Source organism: Dermochelys coriacea, chromosome 2, assembly GCF_009764565.3.
Source record: "Dermochelys coriacea isolate rDerCor1 chromosome 2, rDerCor1.pri.v4, whole genome shotgun sequence".
NCBI classification, from domain to species: domain Eukaryota; kingdom Metazoa; phylum Chordata; order Testudines; family Dermochelyidae; genus Dermochelys; species Dermochelys coriacea.
The window spans coordinates 203,024,042-203,051,067 of NC_050069.1; the positions used below are offsets into that span (position 1 = coordinate 203,024,042).

The following is a 27,026-nucleotide window of genomic DNA, read 5'->3' on the forward strand; positions in this document are numbered from 1 at the left end:
GCTACAGTGGTTTTAACATCCCTTCTCTGACAGATCCTATGTCACTTTTTTTAATGACATATATTCAGATCCTTGGTTTTACATCTCTTCCAAAAGCGGGTACCAGTAGCATAGATTGTCCCTTGACGACATGATGTCCTTAGCTCAGTAGTGACTGAAAGGAAAGAATTCCTCTACTTTCTGAATCACCTGGAACACTTTGCTGCAACACCTTAAGGTCTCCTACTGATGTGCCGAAATGGTGAGTTCCGACAGGATCATGGCACAGGATATTGCTATTGGCAACAACATCTTTGAATCATAGGACTGGAAGGGACCTCAAGTGGTCATCAAGTCCAGTCCCCTGCACTCATGGCAGGACTAAGTATTATCTAGACCATTCCTGACAGGTGTGTGTTTAACCTCCTCTTAAAAATCTACAATGATGGAGATTCCACAACCTCCCTAGGCAATTTATTTCAGTGCTTAACCATCCTGACAGTTAAAGTTTTTCCTAATGTCCAACCTAAACCTACCTTGGTGCATTTGCTTCTTGTCCTGTCCTCAGAGTTTAAGGAGAACAATTTTTCTCCCTCCTCCTGTAACAACCTTTTACATGCTTGAAAACTTACGTTATCTCAGTCTTCTCTTTTTCAGACTAAACAAACCCAAGTTTTTCAATCTTCCCTCATAGGTCATATTTTCTAGACTTTTAATAATTTTTGTTGCTCGTCTCTGGACTTTCTCCAATTTGTCCCCATCTTTCCTAAAACATGGCATCCAGAACTGGACACAGTACTCCCGTTGAGGCCTAATCAGCATAGAACAGATTGGAAGAATTACTTCTCGTGTCTTACTTAAAATACTCCTGCTAATACATCTCAGAATGATGTGTTTGTGTTTTGTTGTTTTTTTTTTTTTTCCAACAGTGTTACATTGACTCATTCATCTTATGGTCCATTATGACCCCGAGATCCCTTTCCACAGTACTCCTTCCTAGGCAGTCATTTCCCATTTTGTATGTGTGCAACTGATTGTCCCTTCCTAAATGAAGTACTTTGCATTTGTCCTTATTGAATTTCATCCTATTTACTTCAGACCATTTGGGAGACTTATTTAATCTCTATTTTAATAATTAATATAGAATTAGAAACTGGATTAGGCATAAAGGATTCCTTGTTTAGTTACAATTCTCTCCCTACTCTGTAACCCCATCGACTTTAAGGGACTCACTCCCTTTTTACGGCAGTGTGAGAAGAGGATCAGCACCAAAACTGTTTGGGGTTTTTTTTGCATGGTGTTTAACAGGGAAAACTAACTTTGTGTTAGGAAAAAAATATCATTTCTACTGTTTAAATGTATCACAGTGCTAAAAGATTTCTATAACTACACTGGAAAAGCAATAAGGACAAAGCCACTGCAGATAAAATGTTTGTTTATTCCACTAGGTTTCTGCTTGAAAGGTTCTTGACATAGTACTCTATTTTAAATTGCTTGTTGATGATGATCATACAAGACTTATTTATAGTCTCAACCTTGAGGATCACAGATATTTTTCAAATCTAACAAATGAGTCAATACTACTTTCCTAACTTCTGCTACGGTAAAGTTCCAAAAACATCGCTAGTATGCTAGTGACATTTCTCCTTCGAGTATTGTTTGTATAGATACTCTGGGGATATGTATGAGCTCTCTGCATCAAGATTTCTAGAAAGCTCTGACCAATGATGATCATGCCAGCCTTGTCTCAAGCCATGGGATTCTCCAGTCTGTTTATGGAGGAGGGTCTAAGAACTTCTAAGGCACATTTGGAACTCAACTGCTTCCAGGCCCCTCTTCACAGTCCCAGTTGTGGTATATCTAGTCATTTTCCTGAAGCTGCTTAAATGTAGATCTCCATCATAATTGCATCCAGCCAGTCCGAAAACGGGGTCTGGGGTGGCGATAAAGGTGTATAAAGCCCCTTTTGTCCCCTTTTGCTGGTCCTAAACTGAATTCAGCTGAGCTGGATATGAGGTTTAAGCCTGAAAATTTGAGAAGTGGCCAATCCAGTGAGATTGGAGGGGTGAGGTCAGAGAGAAATTTACCATGTGTGGTGACAGTGGTTGGTTAGTCAGAGAGAGAGAGAGAAAAAGAAAGGCACAGTTTATGGCCAAATTTCAAAAAAGGGCTCATTCTTAAATGTTTCCTTTACCAAATGTATAACATCTTTCAGAAAAAAAGATATTACAGAAAATTCAACTAAACGGGAAACTAAAAGCAACCATTTCATTGTAAAACAGTCTTGCTTTAAGTGCAAATCTCAGGGCAACTTTAACTGTGGAATTGCTACTGATGCCTCCATCGTATGACCTGAAGTACTTTATTTGACTGAAAACATAATGGATATGAATTTTTAAAGACCACAGTGAAGACACGGTATCATATCTGCTAGGAATAATTTTTCTAATGCTTTTCATTTTTTCCCTATAACCAAGTGATGATGACGTATCAGTATTAGTGGAGCATTCAGAATAGGTGGAAGCCAGGCAGATATAAGGAACTACTTTCTTTAAAAAGAAGTCATAATCTGAAAAAGCAAAATGTTATATAATTCCTACATTCCACAGGACTAATGGCTTGAGCAGGGTTGGGCAAACGCTTCCTGCCTAACTTTGAATCTACTCAGATAATATGGGTTACATTTTTTATATGAATTTAAACTTTACTAGATTTGCATTTTGCTCAAAGGAGATTGTGTAAAAAAAAAAAAAGCAAAGACGTGTGTAATAAGAGTACGCAGAGTGAAACAGAAAGAGACAAAAGAAGCATGGGAAGGGAGAGCTATTTTATGGAAAAAAAAATCAGTGTACATACATACACCATATAGAGGCTGCTTACTTGTGATAGAATACACATAGCTCAGACATAGATAATACATAGCACAGACTAGATAAAGTATGTTTGTTTTTTGAATTACTCTTGAAAGGAATTAAAAACAATGTATTTAAATTACAGGTAAGATGGTTTGGGAACCTCTTCCTAATTTAGCAAATTCAAAACTTTGTGAAATTCCCAAACATCATGGGTTTTCCCCATGTCTTCTCATGTTGTTATTGTTCAAAGTGGTGTTAATCAGAATAAAACAAATCTCCGTACCTCATGGTTAAGCCTGCTGATCTGTTGTTTGGTTTCTTCTGCTTTAATAACTAGCACTGCAGCACCAACTTCAGAGTCTGTAAATAATCCACGCATATATGTAAATTATAGAAATACATTATCAAGTGGTTTAGGGAGTTAGTAAGGTAATTCTTTCACTTGTTCTCTGCTTTAAATCTGATCCCAGGTTTGGTTGGGAGCAAATGAAATTGGTCAATGTAAAATGTATAGTAAGGATGTAAATGAGGTATTATGGGAAGTTTGCACTGCCTCTTCCTATGTGGGGCCTACTCTGTGAGAAGACATAGAACTTCTATCAAGGCTTTATATCTGTTAATTCAGCAATTAAAAAAAATCATGTATGTAATTGACACACCCCTATTATGCAGTTCTTTTTGGCTTCAAAAAGAATGTTTCACAGTGGCATTTAGGCAAGAGATACATAATTATGTGGGAACAGTTTCCTCATCTAGGAGGGGAAAACGGGAAACAATCTGAGTTCAGCTGGGTATGACATTTCAGCACTAGCCCATTGCTTTTGCAGTAATGGCTGGGCTCTTATATTTGTGTTCCTGCCTGCTGCTTTATTTCATTAGTCCTTTCAGAAGTCTGCCCAGCATTTCCTGCTACTCACGGCTTTCACCCTGTTCATTTCTGACACACTCTTAACTCCCTAAAAAGCCAAGAGTTAATAGTAAAATAGCAGCAAAGTTCCAGTATGGTTCTTTTAAATTATTTTTCCAGGTATGTCCCTGTGGGACCCAATCTTGAAATGTGTTGTGTTCAGCAGGTTTAACAGAGTTGAGGGCACTCAGCACCTCCTAGAATTTATATTAGTAAAAATGTAGTAGAAATCAAACTCCTGACAAGCCATTTATTTTGACTTGTAATAGGAAGGAGCAGGACAACTGGCCCAGACACACTGATCGTATCCAGTTGTACCTTTCTGTCAGCATTTTTGATCAATGCAAATGACACTAAGTTTAACTGCATGTTAAACCCATTCATGTAACTCAAAGGTTTATTTTATTAAGAATCATGCAAGTATAGATGCACAAAAGGCAAGTCATCAAAAAAAAAAGCGTCTACTACAATGAGTGGCTAGATATAGCACTTACCCACAATTGCAGGAGATACCCGGGATTCCTGCCTGAGTTGATCAGGGCCAAAGTCAAAAGTCTGGCTTCCCTCATTATGGTTTCCATCTTCAATCCCATCGACAACCCTGTTAAAAACACTGTATTTGAATATAAAGTGTATAGACCTCACACTTCATAATGTAATTATCAATATTACTGAAAGGCACAGTCTTAAGCAATGGTGAATTCTGAATGACACTAATCTTAGAGAAATATAAAGGCCATTACACAGGTGTGACCAACTGAGTTACCACTTGCTTAAACCGTGAGTAAAGAGAGGAAGAATCAGGCCCTTCATCTTAACTGATCATTTTGAAACCATCATTACTTTTACAGGTTGTGATAGGGTCTTTAGTCTAATCTACTTGCATTCTCTGTGCCATTTGTAATAATTATAAACTGTTATGAGCATCAGTGAAAGAGACAGTTACCTTTCCTGTAACTAGTATTCTTTGAGATGTGTTGCTCATGTCCATTCCATATTAGGAGTGTGTGCTCGCCACATGCAGCCGTGCTGGAAGTTTTTCCCTCAGCAGTATCCATAAGGAACTGGCTCTGGCACTTCCTGGAGTGGTGCCTGCATGGCGCGGTATAAGGGGCGCTGCCGGCTCCCCCCCCACCCTAAATTCCTTCTTGCCGGAAACTCTGACAGTGGAGAATAGACATGAGCAACACATCTTGAACACCAGTTATGGAAAAAGTAACTCTTTTCTTCTTCGAGTACTTGCTCTTGTCAATTCCATATTAGGTGACTCCAAAGCAGTACCTCTGGAGATGGGTAGGAGTTCACGGATGTGTAGATTGCAACACATCTCTGCTGAACCCACCATCTCTGGCCTGTTGAGTGATGGCATGAGCGGTAAACATGTGGATGGAGGACCACGTTACGGCTCTACAGATGCCCTGAATAGGGATGTGTGTCAGGAAGGCCGCTGAAGACACCTGCGCTCTTGTCAAGTGGGCTCAGATGATCGGCAGCGATGGAATCCCTGCCAGGTCCTTATGCATGAAGTAATCCAATTCGAAATCCTCTGAGAGTACACAAGATGACCCTTCATCCTATCCGCTGTAGCATGAACAGTTGAGTCGATTTACGGAAAGGCTTGGTATGTTCTAAGTTAAAAAGCCAAGGCCCTCCGGACGTCCAGGGCATGAAAACTCTCTTCTCTTCATTGGTTTCCTGTGGTTTGGGACAGAGCACCGGGAGGAAGATGTCCTGGTTCTTATGGAAGGTGGAGACCACTTTTGGCAGGGAGGTCAGGTGGGGCCACAACTGAATTTTATCTCTGTAGAAGACAGTGTACAGTGGATCTGAGGTCAAGCTTCAATTTCCGAGACCTGTCTCACCGACGTCACCACCACCAGGAACGCGACCTTCCGTGACAGATGGGAAAGGGAGCAGGAACCCAGCGGTTCAAAGGGCGGGCCAGTGAGCCTGGAGAGGACCAAGTTAAGATCCCACTGTGGGACAGGAGCCCACACCTGCAGTAAGTCTCTCCAGCTCACTCAAGAATCTGACTATCACGCCATGGGAGATCATCATCTGTCCTTGGATCGGCAAGTGAAAAGCGGAGATGGCCACAAGATGCACTCTAATGGAAGAGTGTGCCAGGCCCTGGTTCCTCAAATAGAGCAGGTAGTCCAGGACAGCCTGTATGGAGGAACACGAGGGAAAGATGCCCCGTTCGGACGCCCAGCAGGAAAACCTCGTCCACTTGGCCAGGTAAGTCAGTCTAGTTGAGGGATTCCTACTTTCCAGGAGGACCTGTTGGATTCCTCCAAACAGGTCTGCTCCTCCAGGTTCAGCCACGCAGCATCCATGCCAAGAGATGGAGGGACCTGAGGTTGGGGTGTGAGAGCCAACCGTAGTACTGCAACAGCAGGTCCGGTCAGTTGGGCAGGGGCCAGGGAGGGGCCACTGACAGGCTCATGAGTATGCCGAACCAATGCTGGCAAGGCCACGCCGGGGCGATCATGATAACCTGTGCATTGTCTCTCTTGATCTTTGCCAGGGCCCTGCTGATGAGTTGAATTGAAGAGAACAGGTAAATCAGGCTCCACAATAGGAGAGAAGGCATTGGAGAGGGAGTCCTTGCTCGGATCCTGTCGAGAACAAAACTGGTGGCATTTCCTGTTCTGTCTGGTAGTGAACAGTCCACTTTGGGAGTTCCCCACCTTTGAAGGGTCATGCAGGCTACCTCTGTATGGAGCAACCACTTGTTGTGAGAGAAGTCCCTACTGAGCTGGTCTGCCAGCATATTCCTGATGCCTGGAAGGTGAAAAGCTTCTAGATGGATTTCGTGGCTGATGCAGAAATCCCACAGACGGAGCGCCTCCTGACAGAGAGCTGATGAGCACGCTCCCCCATTGCTGGTTGATGTAGAACATTGAGGCTGTGTTGTCTGTCAGGACTTGTATCACTGTGCCTGACAGGTGGGGCAAGAAGACTCCACATGGCAGCTGGACTGCTCAGAGCTCTTTGACGTTTATGTGTAACCGCACCTCCTCTGGGGACCACATTCCCTGTGTCTGGAGGTTGCAGAGATGTGCCCCCAGCCAAGGTCCGAGGCGTCCGACACCAACTTGATGGAGTGAGGAGGGTTGTCGAATATAACCCCTTCCAGGACTGTGCTGCGGTCAGTGCACCATCTAAGCGAGGTAAGTATCACTTAGGGAATGGTAACTATCTTCTCCAGGGGGTCTTGGGACTGGGAATAGACCATCACCAGTCATTGTTGCAGAGGCTGCATTTGGAGCCTGGCACGGTGAACCACATAAGTGCGTGCGGCCCAGCAGGCACAGACAGACCCTGGCTGCAGTCGGAGGGAATGCGGAGACTTCTTCAATGAGGTTTGCCAATGTGTGGAGCCTTTCCAGAGACAGGAACACCCTGGCGCAGACAGAGTTGAGGACCACGCCGACTAACTTTGTCCTTTGCACTGGCACTAACATCAACATTTTGTCATTTACCAATAGGCCCAGAGAGTGGCACGTGGCTTGAAGCACCACAACATCCCTTCAGACTTGAGACCTGGAACCACCCTTGATGAGCCACTCACTAAGGTAAGGGTAGATCTGGATACCTGGCGCCTGAGGTAACCTGTTACCACCGACATGCACTTGGTGAATACCCTTGGTGCTGTCACCAGGCTGAACGGAAGGACCGTAAAGTGGTAGTGATGGGGACCCATCGTAAACTGGAGAAAATGTTTGTGTCCTTGAAAGATCGCTATGTGGAAGTATGTGTCCTTCAAGTCGAGAGCAGCATACCAGTCTCCTGGATCCAGGGAGGGGATAATAGAAGCCAGAGAGACCATGCAGAACTTTAGCTTCTGTAGGTATTTGTTGAGATCTCACAGATCCAGGATGGGCTGTAGACCGCCCTTGGTCTTTGGGATTAAAAAGTACCGGGAATAGAACCTCTTGTTCCCATACTTGAGAGGAACTTCTTCCACCGCACGCAGCTGTAGTAGTACTTCCTGCATGAGGAGACTCATGAGAGGAGTTCCTGAAGAGGGACAAGGAAGGTGGGTGGGGGGGGGTAGAAAGGAACTAGAAGGTATAACCCCATTCCACTGTGCTGAGGACCCAGTGGTCAGAAGTTTATAGCGGTCCTAGTCAGGAGGAAAGGGGAAAGGTGGTCTGAGAACACTGGGAAAGATGGATCCGGGGAATAGTCTGGTAGGTTGCCCTCAGGGGCACCCTCAAAATGACCATTTGGCCCCCTGCTTAGTACGGGTCGAGTCCAACTTGCAGAGGGTGGAGATGGGTGACTCAGGTGGCACTTGTAACCCTTAGCTCATTTATGGGGCTGGTCCTGCCGAGGCTGACTCCCTTCGCCCTGAGGCTGCTGTGGTTTGAACTGCTTATGTACCGGGGCTGGGATGGAAAGACCCAGGGTTTTTCAGGGTGGTGCAGGAGTCCTCGAGGCTGTTTGCCTACGGCCCCACCATCGAAGGGCAGGTCCTGCAATAACTGCTGGGCCTCGGTGGACAACCCAGAGAGGAGCAGCCAAGAGACTCACCGCATGGAGATAGCGGAAGCCATGGTGTGGGCAAAAGCATCAGCAGTGTCTGACGCTGCCCTCGTCGAGGATCTCTTGGAAGCCTCAGGGAGTGACCCTTTGAACTTGGCCATGGCTTGCCACATATTGAAGTCATATTGGCCAAGGAGGGCTTGTGATTGGCTACTCTCAGCTGAAGGCTGGAAGACAAACTTTACATCCAAAAAGATCCTGCCTCCTTGAGTTTTTATTTTTGGGGATGGCCCCAGGTTGTCCCTGCCTCTCCTTGTGGTTAACCACCTCGACCACAAGGGAATTGGGGGCTGGGTGGGAGTATAAGTATTCATGCCCCTTGGTTGGCACAAAGTACTTGCATTTGGCCCTTTTAGAGATAGGGCCAGGAATGAGGGGGGTCTGACACAGGGCAGTAGTGATTTTGGAGACCCCTTCATGAAGGGGTAGCACCCCCCTGGCAGGAGCTGAGGACGTCAAACAGAGTCCAAGGGTTCTTCCAGTTCCTCTGCCTGAAGCCCCAGGTTAGAAGTGGCCCTCTTCAAAAGTCCCTGGTGTGCCTTGGCGTCATACTGGGGAATGGGTGAGGGGGCCCTGTGCTAGCCTTGTCTGGCGATTGAGGATGATGATGCCGGTGCCGTGGGAACTTCCACTTCCATTGGTGGTTCAGCAGCTTGCTCCCCTGGGTTCTCCTGGACCTGCAGGGTCTGACTCCCAGAAGCCTCGAGCACTGGAGAAGGATGGGATACCGAGGCCATTGGCCTCTGTGAGGCTCCCGGCACTGATTGGGCAACCTGGGAAGGTTGTGTGAACCCCCAGGAGTTCCACGGGTACCATGGCGCTGGCCACTGAGTTAGCAGTGCCAAGTCAAAAGCTCTATCTACTTGGTGCAGACAAACACAGTAGTAACAGCTGGCTTTGACCGTTCCACTGTTCTATTTATCCAGCCCTGCCAATATCAGTCTACCATCTTTCCTGCAAATAAGGTTTGCTGCTTGCCAGTATTGATACTGGGCCTAAACCACTGCCCACTGAAGTCCCAGGAAGGGCTCCCAGTGACTTCAAGGGGCTTTTTATTGGGGACATTATGAATTACACTGCATGCTCTATATAGGTGTACCTATATAAGCTGTATTAAGAGCCAAATCCTGAAGTCTGTACTTAGTTCTTACTCAGGCATGGCTGACAGTAGCCTTAGCATACCCCCCTCTCCATGGGGGTGTAGAAGACTGATTAACTAAAAAATCGGTATAGATCCTGCCCTGACTCACCCCAATTCAAGCCACGTTACAAACTTTTGCAACTCTGAAAGTTGAAACAGTAATTTGACCCACAACAAACTTGGCTCTAGTCAAACTCTGTTTATGGGGAAGTAGAATGGAAATCCAGATTGTTTCAATGCACTGCAATGATCAGGCTGCAATTCCACTTGTGGTTCCTTAGATCTTCCCAACACATGGGCAAACATCTAATCAGAGTAACAAATGCCATACCGAATTCAGTAAAACTTCCCCAAGCTCTTCAGATATTCAGTCCTCCTGTGGGATTGCTCTTTCTTTTGAGTTTGCATACATACGGCTAAACACAGGGTTAAAATTGCTTCACTAAGCTAAGGTGAAACTTAAGCTGCTCTAAGAATCACAGTCAATGGAGCTCCTGAGATGAAAAATACTATTGAGAATAAGATCACTGTATCAGAATCTTATTTTGAATCGGACGGGTTTTTATTGTGGTATGCAAGCATAGCTCAAGGCTGTACTTGTGTGTTTGTCAGACGGAGAGAAAGAGGAGAGTGCACATCATATCAAAAACCTTAAACCAATCAACCAAACCAACAAATAAAAGATTGATCTATGAAACAGACCTTTTCAACAGGGCCTCCAGACACTGTGTCTACAGAAGCATCCATTTGTGTATACAGAAACACACATTAACACATAAACGGTCACTTTGTATAAAAGCATTTGAGACAAAGCGGCAGATTTTTCTTTCACTTGCACCATTTGAGTCCCATGAAGCTACTCCCGTTTCACTTCTGTATAAGTGAGATCTGAATCAAGCCCATGAAGATAAAGAATGGAAAAATTAGAAGTATAGGCCATTAATATACAAGTTTGAATATTTCTTATTTTGATGTATTTACGTTTTGTAATATGAATATAAGCTTTTATCCCATAATGTTTTAAAGCGAACCCAAGTGCTTGTAAAAGGTGCTCAACTGACAACAGTGGACAATGAAATCCTCATTTTGTCCACAGAACAGACACAGCATGGGAAGTGATACAGTCTTCCCTAACACTGCCTCAACACTGACAGAGGAGTGATTTCTAGAAGAGTTCAGTTTTATGCTCAGCCAGTTCTTGGCCTCTCTCTTACCCAGCTAATTGTGAGGGTGGTTTTTTGTGATAAGGGGACACCTGTACAACGGGAACTACACTTTACATGAAATAAGGATGTACTTGTTCTTCTCCTCAAATGCAAAAACCTCATGGTAGGTGTCATAAATATAAAGGGAAGGGCAAACACTTTTAAAATCCCACCTGGCCAGAGGAAAAACCCTTTCACCTCTAAAGGGTTAAGAAGCTAGGATAACCTCACTGGTACCTGACCACAATGACCAATGAGAAGACAAGATACTTTCAAAGCTAAGGGGGGGGGGGAGAAACAAAGGGTCTGTGTCTGTCTGTGTGATGCTTTTTCCAGGGACAGAACAAGAATGGAATCTTAGAACTTAGTAAGTAATCTAGCTAGATATGTGTTAGATTTCTGTTTGTTTAAACAGCTGAGAAAATAAGCTGTGCTGAAAGGAATGGATATTCCTGTCTTTGTGTCTTTTTGTAACTTAAAGTTTTGCCTAGAGGGATTCCTTATGTTTTGAATCTAATTACCCTGTAAAGTATTTACCGTCCTGATTTTACAGAGGTGATTCTTTTTACTTTTTCTTCTATTAAAATTCTTCTTTTTAAGAAACAATGTTTTTTCATTGTTCTTAAGATCCAAGGGTTTGGGTCTGTGGTCACCTATGCAAATTGGTGAGGATTTTTATCAAACCTTTCCCAGGAAGGGAGGTGCAAGGTTTTGGTGAGGATTTTGGGGGGGAAGACTTTTCCGAACGGGCTCTTTCCTAATAAAATAAAACCGGTTAGACGTTTGGTGGTGGCAGTGGAAGTCCAAGGGCAAAAGGTAAAATAGTTTGTACCTTGGGGAAGTTTTAACCTAAGCTGGTAAAAGTAAGCTTAGGAGGTTTTCATGCAGGTCCCCACATCTGTACCCTAGAGTTCAGAGTGGGGAAGGAACCTTGATAGCTGGGCAAAACATAGAAGAGAGAACACGGTGGGATTGGTGGTGGGTTTGAGTTGAGAGACGTGCTTGCAGCAACATACGTATTATAGTCTTGATCCTCCTAATTCACTGTGCACATGCAGAGTGTTACTGGCCTCAGTGGGACTCAGTGGGTGCAAGGCTCTGTACTAGTGCATCTGCTGGCAGGATCAGGATTTCAATTGGAAGTAATTACACTTTACTGTATTAGGTGCATACACAAGTTTTCTAGTGATAACTTTTTGTAAGGGTGATAGAGAAGAAGATGGGATTCATGAAAATATGACCTACTCAGGATTATGGTGTTTCCTGCAACTGGAAATTCAGATGATTAATTTGTTTGGAAATTCAGTACAAAAGCTGAGTGATACGATTTGGTCTCATGCCTTCATAGAATAAGATTTAACTCGCATCAAATATCCACTTTTGTACAGGTTATTCATGGATTAAAACATTAATATCTTCATTGCATTTAAAACCCATATGGGAAATAAGCATGGTGAAAAACTATTAGATATGCATTGAAAATTACAGCAGATCCATAGTTTAAACTAACAAGAGACCTTACTAATATATGGAGGGGTTGTAGTGTTACTTCAGGATTAAAGGTGATCTGAAAGGTAATGTCAAAAGTGAGGTATGTATAGACTTACATGTAGACTTCAAGGGCCTGATTAACAGCCCATTAAATCAGTGGAAAGACTCCCACTGACGTTAACGGGCTTGGGATCAGGCCTTAATTGGTCCTTCTGATGAAGTTGTGGAAGGAATTTCCCCGGACTACAACCAGAAATCTTCTATAACCATTGTCTCTTCTAGTATCAATGATATTCCAGACTTCTTGGGTCCTTTAGTGAACCCAGAAGGAGATTGATTTTCTTTTAAGGAAAATTAAGACTCTCAGAGTCTGGTAGTGCAATCAGTGCACCCATTTCTGTTTCAAATAGGATTTTACCAATGTGCTTTTCCTATTAAGTGTAGAGGAGGATGAATGCCATTTTTATATGAATATACTGGCCATGCCAGCTGTGAGTATTGTAAATACTAGAATAGATCAAGTCTTGGAAGCATTTCCTACAAACAAACAAACAAACAAAAACAAACAAACAAACAGTCTTGGTTGATAGTTGCTGTGATAGCAGCAAAGCAAAAAATTTTCAGAAACAAGGTAAGGCTGTTCTGATGAAGGCTGAATGGATAGTGCTCCAAATGTAAGTGGCTTCCTATGGGTTGGACACCTATGTAATAGGTTGCAGGACCGAGGAGAGTTATTTGATTATTATTAATACATATTAACACTATTGCAGTAGTGCTCTTCGGTTCCAGTCTGGTTTGGGGCTCTAATTTTGCTAGGTGCTGTGCAAACACATAATGAAACACAATTCACAGACTATGGGTAAAACTCTCATGTAGAGTAAATCTACCTAGCTCCATTGAAGTCAATAGAGCTACACCAGTTTACATTAGCTGAGGCTATTGCCCTATGTTCAAAAAATACTGATATTGATTTACATTATTGATTTACAGGGGAAAAATACATAACAATACCTCAATTATCTATACAGTAGAGCCATCGTACAGGTAAGTGTTTATTCTCCACAAAATGATATGACTATGGCCCAAAGTCTGAAACATGTGCACTGCCAAACTACTCAGGTGGCGTGCTTGATCATCTCTTTGGGGTAAAGGGGAATTGTACCCCCTTCCTCTAATCTGTAACGTGGCCACTGCTGTAGTCTCAGAGCTGCAGAGGCCCGCACTTGAGATACAACTGCAGTCCCTAGGTGGAATTCTGGTTGGCCCAGCCAGAATTTCCCTTAGGGATTCCTTGAGAATGCACACTGGAGCCACCCTAGCAGGTTGGGGTCATGGCCCTGCCTCATTCTGCCCTTCTTCAGGTGGATAATATCAATGCAGAACGCTGGGAGAGAGGATGGCATACATTTCCTCAGCAACACTGTGGCTGCTCCTTCTAGAGGGATCACAAGTTGAGGTGGTTTCTTGCACATCTCCCCCTCATTCTTACACTCCTGCCCAAAAGTAGGCCAACATTTAGCCATTGGTTAGGGTCCTATTTGCATTTTACTACTAACTGGAAAAAACACTTGCTCCAGGTTTCTGACTTTCCTTTTTATTTTGTTCAACATGTTCTGATATTGCAAATGTAGTTGGGAAATTACAGAGAAAGGGATTTGGCTGGCAGGATAAGAAGTCTCAAATCATGTATGCTATGGGCTACGTTTCCAGCCTAACTATAAACAGGACTCTAATTTTGCATATGCAAAAGTATGTATGGAAATAATAGTGTGTAACAATGCACCTGCAGTTTGCTCCCACAAAATTGGAGGCCAGTGTCTAGCCATGTCTGATTGTAATGAACAATTTTTAATAGGCACCATGAACTAAGGATTTACTGAACTACTACTCATTTTCCACAGGCCATCAAATGGCAATGACTTTCAGTCATAACTTACTTGAACCAAATCAAATGTGTGACCTACTATAGAGATGAAAGACTTTTCCCTAAATCACTTTTTTCTAACGCTGAAGCTGACCTATCACATGCTTCCACAGATATACTAACAACAAAAGGGGTTGGTTTGCTGCATGTATCTATGTGATTTTTGGCTATACTGAGTTTATTGCATGATTTCCTAAATAAATTTTGACCTAGGAAGACCTATTGTATAGTTGTGATTCTGAGTCAGTGATTTTCATGTTTACTTTACCACTACCATAACCCTGAGAGGAGAAATAGATTTTTACGTTAGCTTGTCTATCACTAGTGAACAGAGAAAACTTTTGAAAATATACAATACTTCAAAACTGTTGGAGGATGTGAATTAAAACCCCCAAACCAAGACATATGAAGGGCCAAATCCTCAACTGGTTCAGCTCCCTTTGGTGACTTACATGAGCTGAGGATTTGTCCCCAAGGCTATAGTTTTTGCTAATAAAAGCTTATGATTTCTGAATAACCTACATAAGCAGCATTGCCATTAATGAGGTCATTCCACACTTGTACTAATCATACTTTTATACAACCACACACCATCATGTATTTTGTTTATGCCACACATTTTTAGAGAAAAGCTGATTTTAAAAACTTCATAGTTACTTCCCATTCAACATGTAGAGCCAGGTTGCCATTATACAATCTGTAACTTTTTAAAAACCTGTAAACTATAACCTACTCCAGTCACTTTGTGTATACGCGGCTATGCATTGACAGTGATCACTCTGAATATAGCCTTTCCTCTGAAGGACTCAAAATGATTTACAAAATTAAGCCTCATAGTGTCCCTGCAAGGTATGTATTTTCATACTTGTTCTACAGAGGGTATATTGATGCATAGAGGGGTTAAGGCCAACATTTAAAATCTGGGTGCCTCAAGTTAGGCACTGAAATCAGTAGCTCCTCATCTAAGTATGTCATCTCATTTTCATATATGCTGAGCACCTGTAACTTCCACTGTTGTATCATCATCTTTATCTTGTAATACAGCCCTGAAGTCCCAAAATTTCCTCTGCCAGGGGCTAAATAACATTGAATTCTTGTTAATAAAGGACACACCTGTTCATGCAGGATGGCTGGGATAGGAAGACTCCAGGAAGGTTAGATGCTAACATTAAAGTAAAACAAGAATTTTACAGCATTAAGAAAAAAATTCATGACCTGATACTTAAAAGCAGACTTATGTGATGGGGAATAAATAAAGATAAATGTTTAAAGCTATTACCTTGGGCTGAGGTCAGGGGGACCAATGGTGTTCAGTGTTGAAAGGTGCAGTTTTAGGTTTTTCTCTCTCTTTCTGGAGTAGTAGTGGAGTTCAGTTTCATGTCTGGTTCTTGCAGGGTTTGAACTGCAAACTCGGATAGGGGAGTGAAAGGGCACCGTTCCTGAGGCCAACTGTTTCAAGTTTATCCCTAGATAGGTTTTATTGCTTCCAGCCTTCTTCTCTTGGGATGAGGTTGTGCTCCTAGTATGGATTGGAGAAAGGACAGCATTCTCCTTTTCTTCTCCTTCATCCTCGTCTTCCTCATCTTCCACAATTGATGGGAGTCTCTTGTTTATGCTGCCATTTCCCTTGGGCTCTGTCTAAAATAGTAAATAATTCATATTAATATAAACTTCAAAGCCCAGCACTGCAGGGACAGCTGATTTGCTCTGATATTCATACTTGAATAAAACCAAATCCTTTAGAGCTTTTATTTTTCATTAGAACAAATGTTATTTTGGGACCCACCTGTTGTTTATCTTGCTCTCTCTCTTTAGTCCCTCACGTAAATATACAAAAGCCCTCTAGGAACATAGCCAGTGAACTCACTGCAAATATATTTTGTTACTGAGAAATGTTGCCTGAATTTAGTTCTTAAAAGCCACCCGGAGTACATATACTTTAATAGGTTCTCTCTGTCTTTTGAGGAGTTAGTTCTTCTGAAGTTAATGCTGTCAGATTGTTGATGCATTAAGGAATGAGTTTTAAGTAAATAACGTATATATCCACAGTCCAGTATATGGCCAGTCAGTCAGTTAAGTTTTATAAGTCAGTTATAAGGAGTGATACAGTTCACTTAGGACCTGAATGCATCCTGGTTCCTCCTCTTAGTCACACTGAGTGGGACCTTACACTCTGATCTTACTACCTTATAGCCAGACCCCTGACCTCCCTCAGAGCCCTATTAATGCAAAACAGTGTAATAGGATTACCTTCTGAAGAACTAACTCATCAAAATATAGAGATGACTTTATTAAAGAATACAGATTGTAGGATGGTCTGTAGGCGTTTATTTTAGGAGGCAGAGGGGCCTAATAGACACTGAAGACCTGCCACTCTACTGCTGGGTGACCTTGGGCAAATCATGTCTCTGTGCCTCAGTTTCCCAATTGTAAAATATGAATAATGGTACGCCTTTGTAAATCAGTTTAATATCTGGTAATGAAAATGGCTATATAAGAGTTATGCATTATTAATTTATTATTATTATTATTATTACTATTATTATTATTTCTTGGAAACAAAATACCAGTGCAGTGAGTTGCCCACATGGAGCTTATTTCTGGGTCAGGGCCTTGCTTCACAAGTAGTCCCATTTAGTCCCATGCTACAGCTTGTGAGGCAAGGTATTATAACTTGAGTAGCAGAATCAGGTCCTACGTCATTCTTACAAACTCCACACATCTCAAATAAAGCCAAATTCAACTGAGCCCAAAAGAAACCTTTTCTGAAAATAGTACTGGAGCATTTTCAGCATGATTGAAGATGTGGGAGTCTTTTCTGAAGAGATTTCCAGTCCAATTGTCCACAATCATATCAGTTTGGATAGTTTGGGTAAAGATACAAATTTTGGGTGAACAATCTTTTGAGATTTGCCGATCACTCCTTGTCCTCATATTTTGAAGCACGAGTTTAATTTTGCTATTCTACTTGTACTATCAGTTTACTAAGTAAACATTATACAATTATTATTATTAATGCAGATACACTGAGCCAGATCTTTTCAATCTGATATGTCTAAAAAGTCAAGAATATAAAATGTAATAGCAAAGGCCTGTCTGTCAAGAAGATAATAATGGCTTCCCTGCTATATAGAAGTCTGATGAGCAAACTATACAGAACTCTGATATGAGAAAGAACTTTATGTAAATTGAACTTTCCATGTCTATCATTTGGGTTGAGTAAACATTCCAGGATCAGCTTTAAAATGAATATGCATTAATAGAACATCAAAATCCAGCATCTGGATGCTAAGATGCCTGAGCATTTAGGCATAGAAAATTGTCCTTTATAAGGTACACCTAACAGCAGTTTTCAGCATTCAAATGCAGGATCCTATTTAAGGGCCTGATTCAAAACCCACCGACGTCAGTGGGAGCCTTTCATAGATTCATAGATACTAAGGTCAGAAGGGACCATTCTGATCATCTAGTCCGACCTCCTGCACAGCGCAGGCCACAGAATGTCACCCACCCACTCCTATGAAAAACCTCACCCATGTCTGAGCTATTGAAGTCCTTAAATCATGGTTCAAAGACTTCAAGGAGCAGAGAAGCCTCCCTCCAGTCAACCATGCTCCATGCTACAGAGGAAGGCAAAAAACCTCCAGGGCCTCTCCAATCTCCCCTGGAGGAAAATTCCTTCCCGACCCCAAATATGGCAATCAACTAAACCCTGAGCATATGGGCAAGATTCACCAGCCAGATACCCAGGAAAGAATTTTCTATAGTAACTCAGATCCCATCCATCTAATATCCCATCTCAGGGGATTTGGCCTATTTACCCTGAATATTTAAAGATCAATTACTTACCAAAATCCCATTATCCCATCATACCATCTCCTCCATAAACTTATCGAGTAGAATCTTAAAACCAGATAGATCTTTTGCCCCCACTGCTTCCCTTGGAAGGTTATTCCAAAACTTCACTCCTCTGATGGTTAAAAACCTTCGTCTGATTTCAAGTCTAAACTTCCTGGTGGCCAGTTTATACCCATTTGTTCTTGTGTCCACATTGGTGCTGAGCTTAAATAATTCCTCTCCCTCTCCTGTATTTATCCCTCTGATATATTTATAGAGAGCAATCATATCTCCCCTCAACCTTCTTTTAGTTAGGCTAAACAAGCCAAGCTCCTTAAGTCTCCTTTCATAAGACAAGCTTTCCATTGACTTAAAAGGGCTTTGGATCAGGTCCTAGGCGCTTATGTTTCAGAGTTAAGCTCATCATATTTAAAAGCAGACAATCATACCTGAGATGGTGTAGACTTGTTTGATAATCTTGATATTACCTAAGGAGGGAAAAAATGTAGTAGTAACAGAAAATAAGTGAATCTGCACAGTTTTGGCTTCCAAGGGCAATTTTATATGATGGAACAGCAAGGAAATCTCATAATAAAACAAATGTATATTCCACAAATTAAATTCAAAAGGCCACTGATAGTGAAATGTCTTTGAAATAGACTCTGTCAGGACCAAGTTGTTGACCAGAAAACGTATCTACCATTTTAAAGAAATAAGGAGTTCCTGTAAAATTAACATTTTACTCCAAAGTAAAATAAGACTAGGGACATGACACTGCACTGGACATACATGGATGGATCTCTGCATAGGGAGCTCCAATGACTTTGATAGGTCTCCATGTAAGCACAGAGTTCGTTGTAGGATTGGTCCTTAAATAATGTAGGAATCTAGAACAGTGACAGGTAGGCCAACAATTTTCAAAAATGGATCCCTAAAGTTAGGCTCCTAACTCCCACAGAAAGTCAAACTACCATCTGTGCCTTTGAAAATCCCCCCTTTAGGCTCCAAAACAAGTGTCCTGATTTTCAAAAGTGCTGACTACCCAGCATCTCCCTTCGAAATCAGAGGGATCTGAGAGATGCTCAGCACTTCTGAAAAATTATACTATTTACGTATATGTCTACATACAAACTCTAGGTAACATTTTCAAAGCTTAAGGGCCAGATTTACCAAGGTATTTATGGGTCTAAAAATACAGATAGGAGGCTAGTAGGATTTACAGAAGTGCCTATGCAAGGTAGGCACCTAAGTCCCATTTACTTTTAATCTTTGTAAATCTAGCCCTCAAGCCCAGATCCTCAAAATTATTTGATTTCAATGGGATTTAAGCACCTAAATAGAGGATTTGGGCCCAAATCACCAATTCAAAAGTAACTTAGGAGCATAAGTCACATTGAAAGCCAAGGGATCTTCAGAGCATAAATAACTTAAGTGCTTTTGAATATTTTACTTCAGCAGATTAATTTTAGTAACTCATTTTTGAAAATCTTGGTTGTTTTGTCATTAGATCAGAGCTCTTGCAGTTTATAAGACTATTAGGTGAATAGTTCTGTAATTACTCATAAAAATGAAGTCATATTATTGCCACACAAATGTATGCTTCCCCAATGTTTAATTTTGTCTAAGCAGTAAACCGATTCCATATCTGCCTAGCCATCAGCATGTGGATTAATCAGACATGTTGCTTACATAAATTTAGCAATAATTCTCAATACACTGATAAGCAGAACAACTAGAATCATTACATTGTGTAAATAAAGCAAAAATATGGCCCTGCTCCTCCTATGTCAGCGAGAGAAGATATCAGGCAGCCCTAACAGGAGCTCTGATATGGTCAGATGTCAAGCCCTTTCAGCTCTGATTGTAATCAATGTCAGCGGAAGGAACTCTGCACCTGGGCCCTAGATAGTTTGGAGCAATAGAAGCATTCAGTGTGCTAACTACTACAGTTTAAAAAAGATCAGTTTAATGTGATACTAAAGGCCTGACTTGCATGCACACCTACACCCAGACACACCTGGTATTAATTAGATTCATTTAATATAGGTGTGTATAGTGCCTAGTACTTTGGGGCCTCTAGACACCACTGTAGTATAAGTGTTAAATATATATTGATATAATATTAATTAAGATCTACAAAACCAGCCACGCGAATTAGCAGTTTAACAAACAGAAATACGAAAATATTAATTTGCCTGCCAGAATCTTGCTTGGGTTTTACCAAGAAAGGACTTGTGTGTGGGTGTGCATTGTTAAATGTGAGCAAAAATCTTCTCTTTTGAACTTTCTTCCCGGAGTATAAAGGAGAGTTATATGTGCAGCCTTGAAAATAAGGAAATACAAAAATTTCTGCATGGAATGGCTTTAGATTTTATTTCAGAGTAGCAGCTGTGTTAGTCTGAATCCACAAAAAGAGCAGGAGTACTTGTGGCACCTTAGAGACTAACAAATTTATTAGAGATTTTATGTATGCTTTTCTGTAGCCCTGCTAGAATTGCATGCATTCAGCTGGGCAAAAGGGGCTGAACAGCATTTCCCCTGCAGGGACTCTACCTGACTGCCAGAGATTAATGCTGTGCCAGCAATGAGTGCATTGAACCTTTCTTCACCACTCTCACTGTATCCTGATGGTAACCCAGCTACTGTAGATTTGCCTGAGGGAGGAGGAGAAAGCAACCAGCTGCCTCAGAGCATTGCTAATAGGGAAAGGAAAATAATGGGGGGTCAGAAGATTTATGGGGTACAGGCTGGTGAAAGGTAGCTCAAGGGAGGGAGCAGACCGGTGGCAACAGGTTCCCTCTTGAGAGCCTGTCCCCCATCCTCTCCTCCCATTGGTTCCCCTTATTCTGTCCATACAGCCTGTTCTCTCTTTTGTCCCTGGCCCCATAGGTGGGCAGTTTCAGTTTGAATCAATACATTTGGATAAGCTATGTGCCCAGGAACAAGCTTATCCATTTAATTGAAGCATGCCAAAGTAAAGAACGTTATAATTGCATATCTCTAGTAGTCTAATACTTCATTAATAGCGGACAAAGATAAATATTGTATCCATTTCACATACAGGTGGGGCCTGAGCTCATTTGCTTTGATAGAAATAGTGCTCGATGGTAAACATTTTTGAGACCCACACACATAAGAGATCGACCTGAAAGTGGGCAGAGTTCTCTGAAAAAGAGGCATTCTAAGTCTCTTCTGACTCTCCTCTCCTCTCCAAAAATTTAATTCTCAAAGAGAAAAAGAATACAAATGCACAAGGGCATGAACTAAGAGCAGGAAATTTAAAAACTGCAGTATCCACATAACCAGGGTTTCACCTTTCTGCATCTGACTGCATAAACTTTAGTATCAGAGGAATTGTCACAGGACCCAAGGAACTGTCCTAATTTCCAATCTACTAAAACATTTTTTTGCTTTAGGACAATACACAGATTTCCTTAAAGTGTTATGTGGCTTCCATGAAAAGAAAAAGGACACAATTATACAAACTGTATGATGGATTTAAAAGAGAAATAAGATTAAGGTTATAAACACATTTTGAAAACAAAATTGAAGAGGTATTTCCCAAATAGACACATTAGGAAAATGCCACTAATGTTAATGTGAGTCATGCTGCTGAAGATGCTCAGACGATCTGATTCAGATTTCAAATACAGTACATGTATCCTTTTGTATCTTGTAAAACCTTGTACACAACACAGTAACTGATTTCACAAGATACTGTGGTAATAGACCAAGATCAGAATCAAGCTCAAAGTCTAAGTATGATGTTTCCCTAGGATTGTATAGTATCTTAATGTATACATTTTGGAATTGGGGTCAGATGGTGCAACACTTGTATTCTCTTCTATCAGTGTTCATTGTAATTAAGGTTAAGATTTTGTCACGGTTATTTTTAATAAAAGTCACGGACGGTCAGAGTCAATAAGCAATAATTCACAGAAGCCCAAGTCCTGCTGCCCGGGAGCTGGGGTGGGAGGAGGGTTGACAGCGCGAGCCCCCTGCCCAGGGGGGTGGGGTTACTGACTCGCTGTCCAGGGTTGAGAGCCCAAGCCTTACAACCCGGGGCTTACCCCGCCACCCAGGGCCGACAGCCCAAGCCCCCCCCGCCCAGGGCTGAAGTCACCAAAAATCACAGAATCTGTGACTTCCATGACAAACTCCTATCCTTAATTATAAGACCAAGAATGGTACTTCCACATCAGAAAAAGCTGATTATTCAATGCAGGAAGTCAATCCAGATGTTTTAATCATCTGGAGATTATTTTTTTCTGGACTGAGGTTATAAAATGGTAACCCCCCAGTGGTATAGATATCTGTAAGATCATCTATAGGGATTTTCAGAGGTAAGCCAGTGAAAATGTAAATAATATATATATATATACAATCTGTTCAAGAGAGATTTTAAGTTCTATTTTGGAAAAGGCATGAATGTAGAGGTACAGCCACTATCCAAATTTTAGGTATAATGAGCTAAACAGTAGAGTATTGCATTGCTAATAATTGCTGGGCTTGAAAGGATAGGGTTTGATGGATCTTCTTGTCTTGTTCTGGCTTTGAAGGTTCAATATTCTTCATAGCAGGGCTTGAGTCTGAGCTTTAGGAACAAAGCATGCATATAGATTTACTGAGTTCTTTGTAAGTCTGGGTTCCTAGAATATGTAGTTAACGTTTTGTATTTTAGGGAACAAAAGGCTAAAACACTGTCAGAAAAGGATTTGGAAGCACAAACTGGAATATTGATATGCTTAGTTAGTATTAAGAAGTACACAAAACTGTTTAAGGATGTTGGCAAGATGTAAAAATATAGATCAAATGCCATATGCTCAATTCGTAGGGATTTTACTGACTGGTAATGGAAAATATAGGAGTAACAAGGGATTACCATATCACTGAAAAGCTTAATGCCTCACACACGTTCATCCCCTCAGTTTTCCTTAATCAGGAAGTTCCTCAATGAAATATAATAAATCCCTTAAATCACAGCTGATTGACAGAAATACATTCTACAGGAGGTATTAGGTTAGCTATAATTGTTACTGTAACTACACTCCATAATTTAAAAGCATATTTTCATGGGCATTTGGAAATGTCTCCTGTCCCAATATCTTCTGCATTTTAATTTTTTGGTTTATCAGCTCTCTCTCACTCTCACACTTCTTTCATACTGCCTCTGGCTGAATGGAGAATAAATAAATTCCCTAGAAACTGATGTCTTCAGCACTATGGGTTTGTACAGTATGCTGTCTAAGCAGCAAGAGCTGAGTGAATAATCTGTATTGAGTACCTTATTCTGGAGTTTAGTTTCCGATTGTGAATTGTCCACAAGCAACATACAACTTTCTCCCATTAATTCATTTCATAATAATTGTAATTCTATTGGTTTTGTGAGAGTATTTAAAATGTGAGTTGTATTGGTTAGTTTTTATTGGCCATGTAGGTCACAGAGTTTCTTTTCTCTGATTGGATACATATAATGTTTAGATTTAGATTTCTGGTGCCAACAATCACGTTTACAAGTTTGAAATTCACTTTCCATAAATATTCTATAAAGTGAACATGCAGAAAAGAGACGCTAAATTCAATGAATAAATTATTAGTAGTGAAGTATTCACTCACCTTCCATATAGACTGTGATGGTTGTACACCTTAACACAGAACCTTTAGTACTTCTGCTTAAAAGGTAGAAATACAGGAACCATAATAATGGCAACAACAACCAACAAAAGGGCTAGTCTCATTTTTTAATTCTGTTTCTGTGTGCACTCTTCTCTTTCATTAAAACAAACAAAACACTATTCCTGAGGATTTTGTGCAATTTTGAAATCATGAATTAAGAAAAACACCTTTTATTTATGTAGAAAATCCTACACCAGTGAAAAGAACACCATCACAAGAAAGGAGGCAGTCAATTAGGTCAAAATGAGACAGAAGAAGCAATTGTTAAAAGAGATGGCAATAGACCTTTGCACCTACAGCATGCTGCTCTAGCAGATAATACTTTTGAGGCGGCTTCCAGGTTATTGCAGACAAAAGATATAACGGAAAGAACACTTTAGGTATCTTTCCTACTTGGTTACAGTAATTGTGGAGGGGACGTTTTGAAGAAGATTTATGGTATGTTTGTAAACATTACAGCTAACACTGAAAGCCTTAAGAACTGGTCCTGGTCCTGCAAACACTTATGAACATCCTTAATTTTCCTGAGGTGAGTACAGTGAAGTATATACATAAGTATATGCCAGACTGGGGCCCTGAATAAGAGGAAATCTGATTAGAAATGTTCAGTGCCTATATGAGCAACCTTGGGAAAGAGAGGAATTTAAGGATGAGATCACCAGCCCTGCTCCAGCTTCTTTATGCTATGGGGAAAGGGCCCTAAAAGCCTCATGTCTACCTGGATTCCCCTGGAACTATGGAAGTCAGCTGCAATATGGTTGTTCGAGGACTCTGTCACAAGCCCTGCTGCAGGGGGCAGGTAAAGGATAGGTCTGTATGTGTGTGTGTCAGGGGCAGGGCTGCTATACACAGGGCTGCAGTGACTCCAGGAAGTGGTGCAGCCCATAGGCAGCCCAGTGAGGCTGCCATAGTTCAGACAGACTCTCAGGGCTGTCTAGTTAAGATGGAGCTGTCTCCAGCCCCCAAAGCAGCTCAGAATCAGGAGGGTGCAGAGATGATGTAAAGCTGCTGTGGTGGATGTGAAGTTTCTATGTAATAATCTAGGAATGCTGCAATGTAATTTATGAATACTGCAGGCAACTTCGTCAGTGAGGCAAAGTTACTGTCTAACTACATGGATTTATTAGACTTTCCTATACGAATGTATGATCTAGCTTAATAAGGAGTTTTTGCAGGAAAGCATCACAATGGATCTTGATAAATAATGCCCCAACAAACATGGGGGGGGCAATTATAGGACAGTGACTACTTCTAAGCTCCAGCCTGAAATTACACAGCTGTTTTGCCATTTCTGGGAACCTAGGGATCAAAGGGACACAAAACAGATAAAAGGGCTCTCTGGGGAGACAGGTGGGGGAAGAGTTGTCAGTGAGCTCTGACAGGGACAGGTCCAGCAGAAATGTCTGAGGCAGTTGGGCCGTCCCTGACTTCCAGAGATTGTATAGCCTTAGAAAGAGGCAGTATGTATATAATCCATTTTCTTGTTTGAAGATGTTTTTTTCTGAAATGCTTTTGTTCTAAATAAATAATACTTTTCTTTGAAAGGCTATTTGGTCACTGCTCTAGAGGGCACAGAATGCAGGTACTGGACACATGTCAGGCCTGCTGTGGGAATCACGGTTATCAACCAGGTGGCAGCTCAAAGTCTGGTCTGAGAGTGAGAGAATCATGTGATTCCACATGAAAATGGTGACTGCCTAAGACCTGAGAGGGAAATACACTTATAAGACTGGTTTCAGAGTAGCAGCTGTGTTAGTCTGTATTCACAAAAAGAAAAGGAGTACTTGTGGCACCTTAGAGACTAACAAATTTATTTGAGCATAAGCTTTCATAAGCTACAGCTCACTGGCCTTGCCTGACATGAGTAATTATTACATGGAGTGGGGGCCTCATTTTCTGGAAGATAGAATTAGGGACATAAACGAATCATCAGGTTGAAAACAGAAGGTTTGTGCTAAATAAGATAAGTAAATAGGTGAGTGGGCTAAGAAAAGAGAATGTCTGAGCCAACTAAGATAAGAGGGAGAACACACAGGGAAGTATTTTCTATGAACTAGATAACAAGGGGCAAAATAAGTTAGGAATGTAGAGATGAGGTAAAGAGGAAATCAAACCATGGACAGTGTTTGGACAGCATATTTTGCACAGGGAGTGGTTCCTGCAAAGTAACCAAGCCAATCCAAAAATGTGTGATGCAACGTACACATCTCATTGCATTTACCATCATGTATATAAAGGGAGAAGGTTTCTGTGTAACTTTGAAGTTGTGATGGATCCTGCATCCATCCCCGCTGCCTTTGAGTCTGATTAACTCAGCGTAGCACTGCAGATAAATAAAGATACCTGAGTGACGAAGGCTGGAGTCGAACTGAGTTCTTGGGAAGCCAAGTGGAAAGAGATCTTGGAGGGAATCCCAACAAAGACCAATTAGCTTGGTAACTGGGTCAGCCACCATAGCCCCTTTTCTCTGGGAGTATAAGTTCTGTGTTATGCCTCTTAGAGGTTCATTACATAATTTCACTCTAAATGGGTCAAATACAAGGCTAACTGAGTGAAATGTAATGGCCTGGGATATACAGAAGGTCAGACTAGATGATCTAATGCTCCATTCTGGCTTTAAACTCTATGAGTCTACCTATGCCATTTTTTAATTCTTAAGCGCTTGGTTACTTCATGGACTCCTGTGTAGCTTGGAATCAGAATCAGTAAAGTATTCTCAAAGTAGTACAAAAATGAAAACAAACTCAATATTTACATAATCAACTGCACTAAGACAATCGTGATGTGAAACAGTATGCATACAGGGCTAAATTTTATACTGAACTCCAACGGTAACCACATGAAGAAAATAGGAGCAGGACCAGCAAAAGAATGTTGAGTGCTGCAGCTGCACATCATTGAAGAGGATTTGCAACAGGCTAGTGAAAGTTGGAGAAATATTTGAGACAAGAATGGGTGCTATGATTTCTATTAATGGAAGCTCTGCACACTGGCAGAGTACAGCCCTTAGCCTTAAAAGGGTCGTGTGTTCACACCTTTGCAAAAAAAACCCCAAACAAAACAAAAACCCACTATCAAATTTACAAATACTAGAAAATACTAAATTTGCCAGAAACTTTTTAGTCCTTTTGATGAGACACAAAAATGTCTGTGGTCCAAAATTATTTAGGCTTTAGAAACCCCTCACTCCTTTCTAAAATCTACATTGCACTTCTTCCAGCCCTGAATTCTGTTATCCTCTGGGTCCCACACCATAAACTTTGATCCCTGTAGGCTTGTATGATTCCATTGCCCCCAGATTATGTCTGATCCTACATACAACTCAATTCATATCTGCCTTGGGACTTCTGCCAACTCAATAGAATGCCACTCACCTTATTTTTCTTTACTTTCAACTGGCTGGGGTGCCTGTTAATTTTGTCTGAAACAAATGGGAAGCAGGGGGAAGAGTTTGGGAACA

The 27,026-nt window shown here is 41.4% G+C and overlaps 1 protein-coding gene across 2 annotated transcripts in view; it reads right to left on the reverse strand.

Annotated features, from left to right (window-relative positions):
• Window positions 1–27,026, reverse strand: part of KCNH8 (potassium voltage-gated channel subfamily H member 8) — a 412,103-nt gene that overhangs the window by 17,189 nt on the left and 367,888 nt on the right. For both annotated transcript variants that reach the window (XM_043509048.1, XM_038390383.2), the window contains exons 12-15: window positions 18,340–18,378; window positions 15,333–15,691; window positions 4,236–4,342; window positions 3,118–3,194 (exon numbers count right to left, since the gene is read on the reverse strand). In XM_043509048.1, coding sequence (XP_043364983.1) covers window positions 3,118–3,194; window positions 4,236–4,342; window positions 15,333–15,691; window positions 18,340–18,378 — 582 coding nt within the window. The remainder of the gene's footprint in view (window positions 1–3,117; window positions 3,195–4,235; window positions 4,343–15,332; window positions 15,692–18,339; window positions 18,379–27,026) is intronic.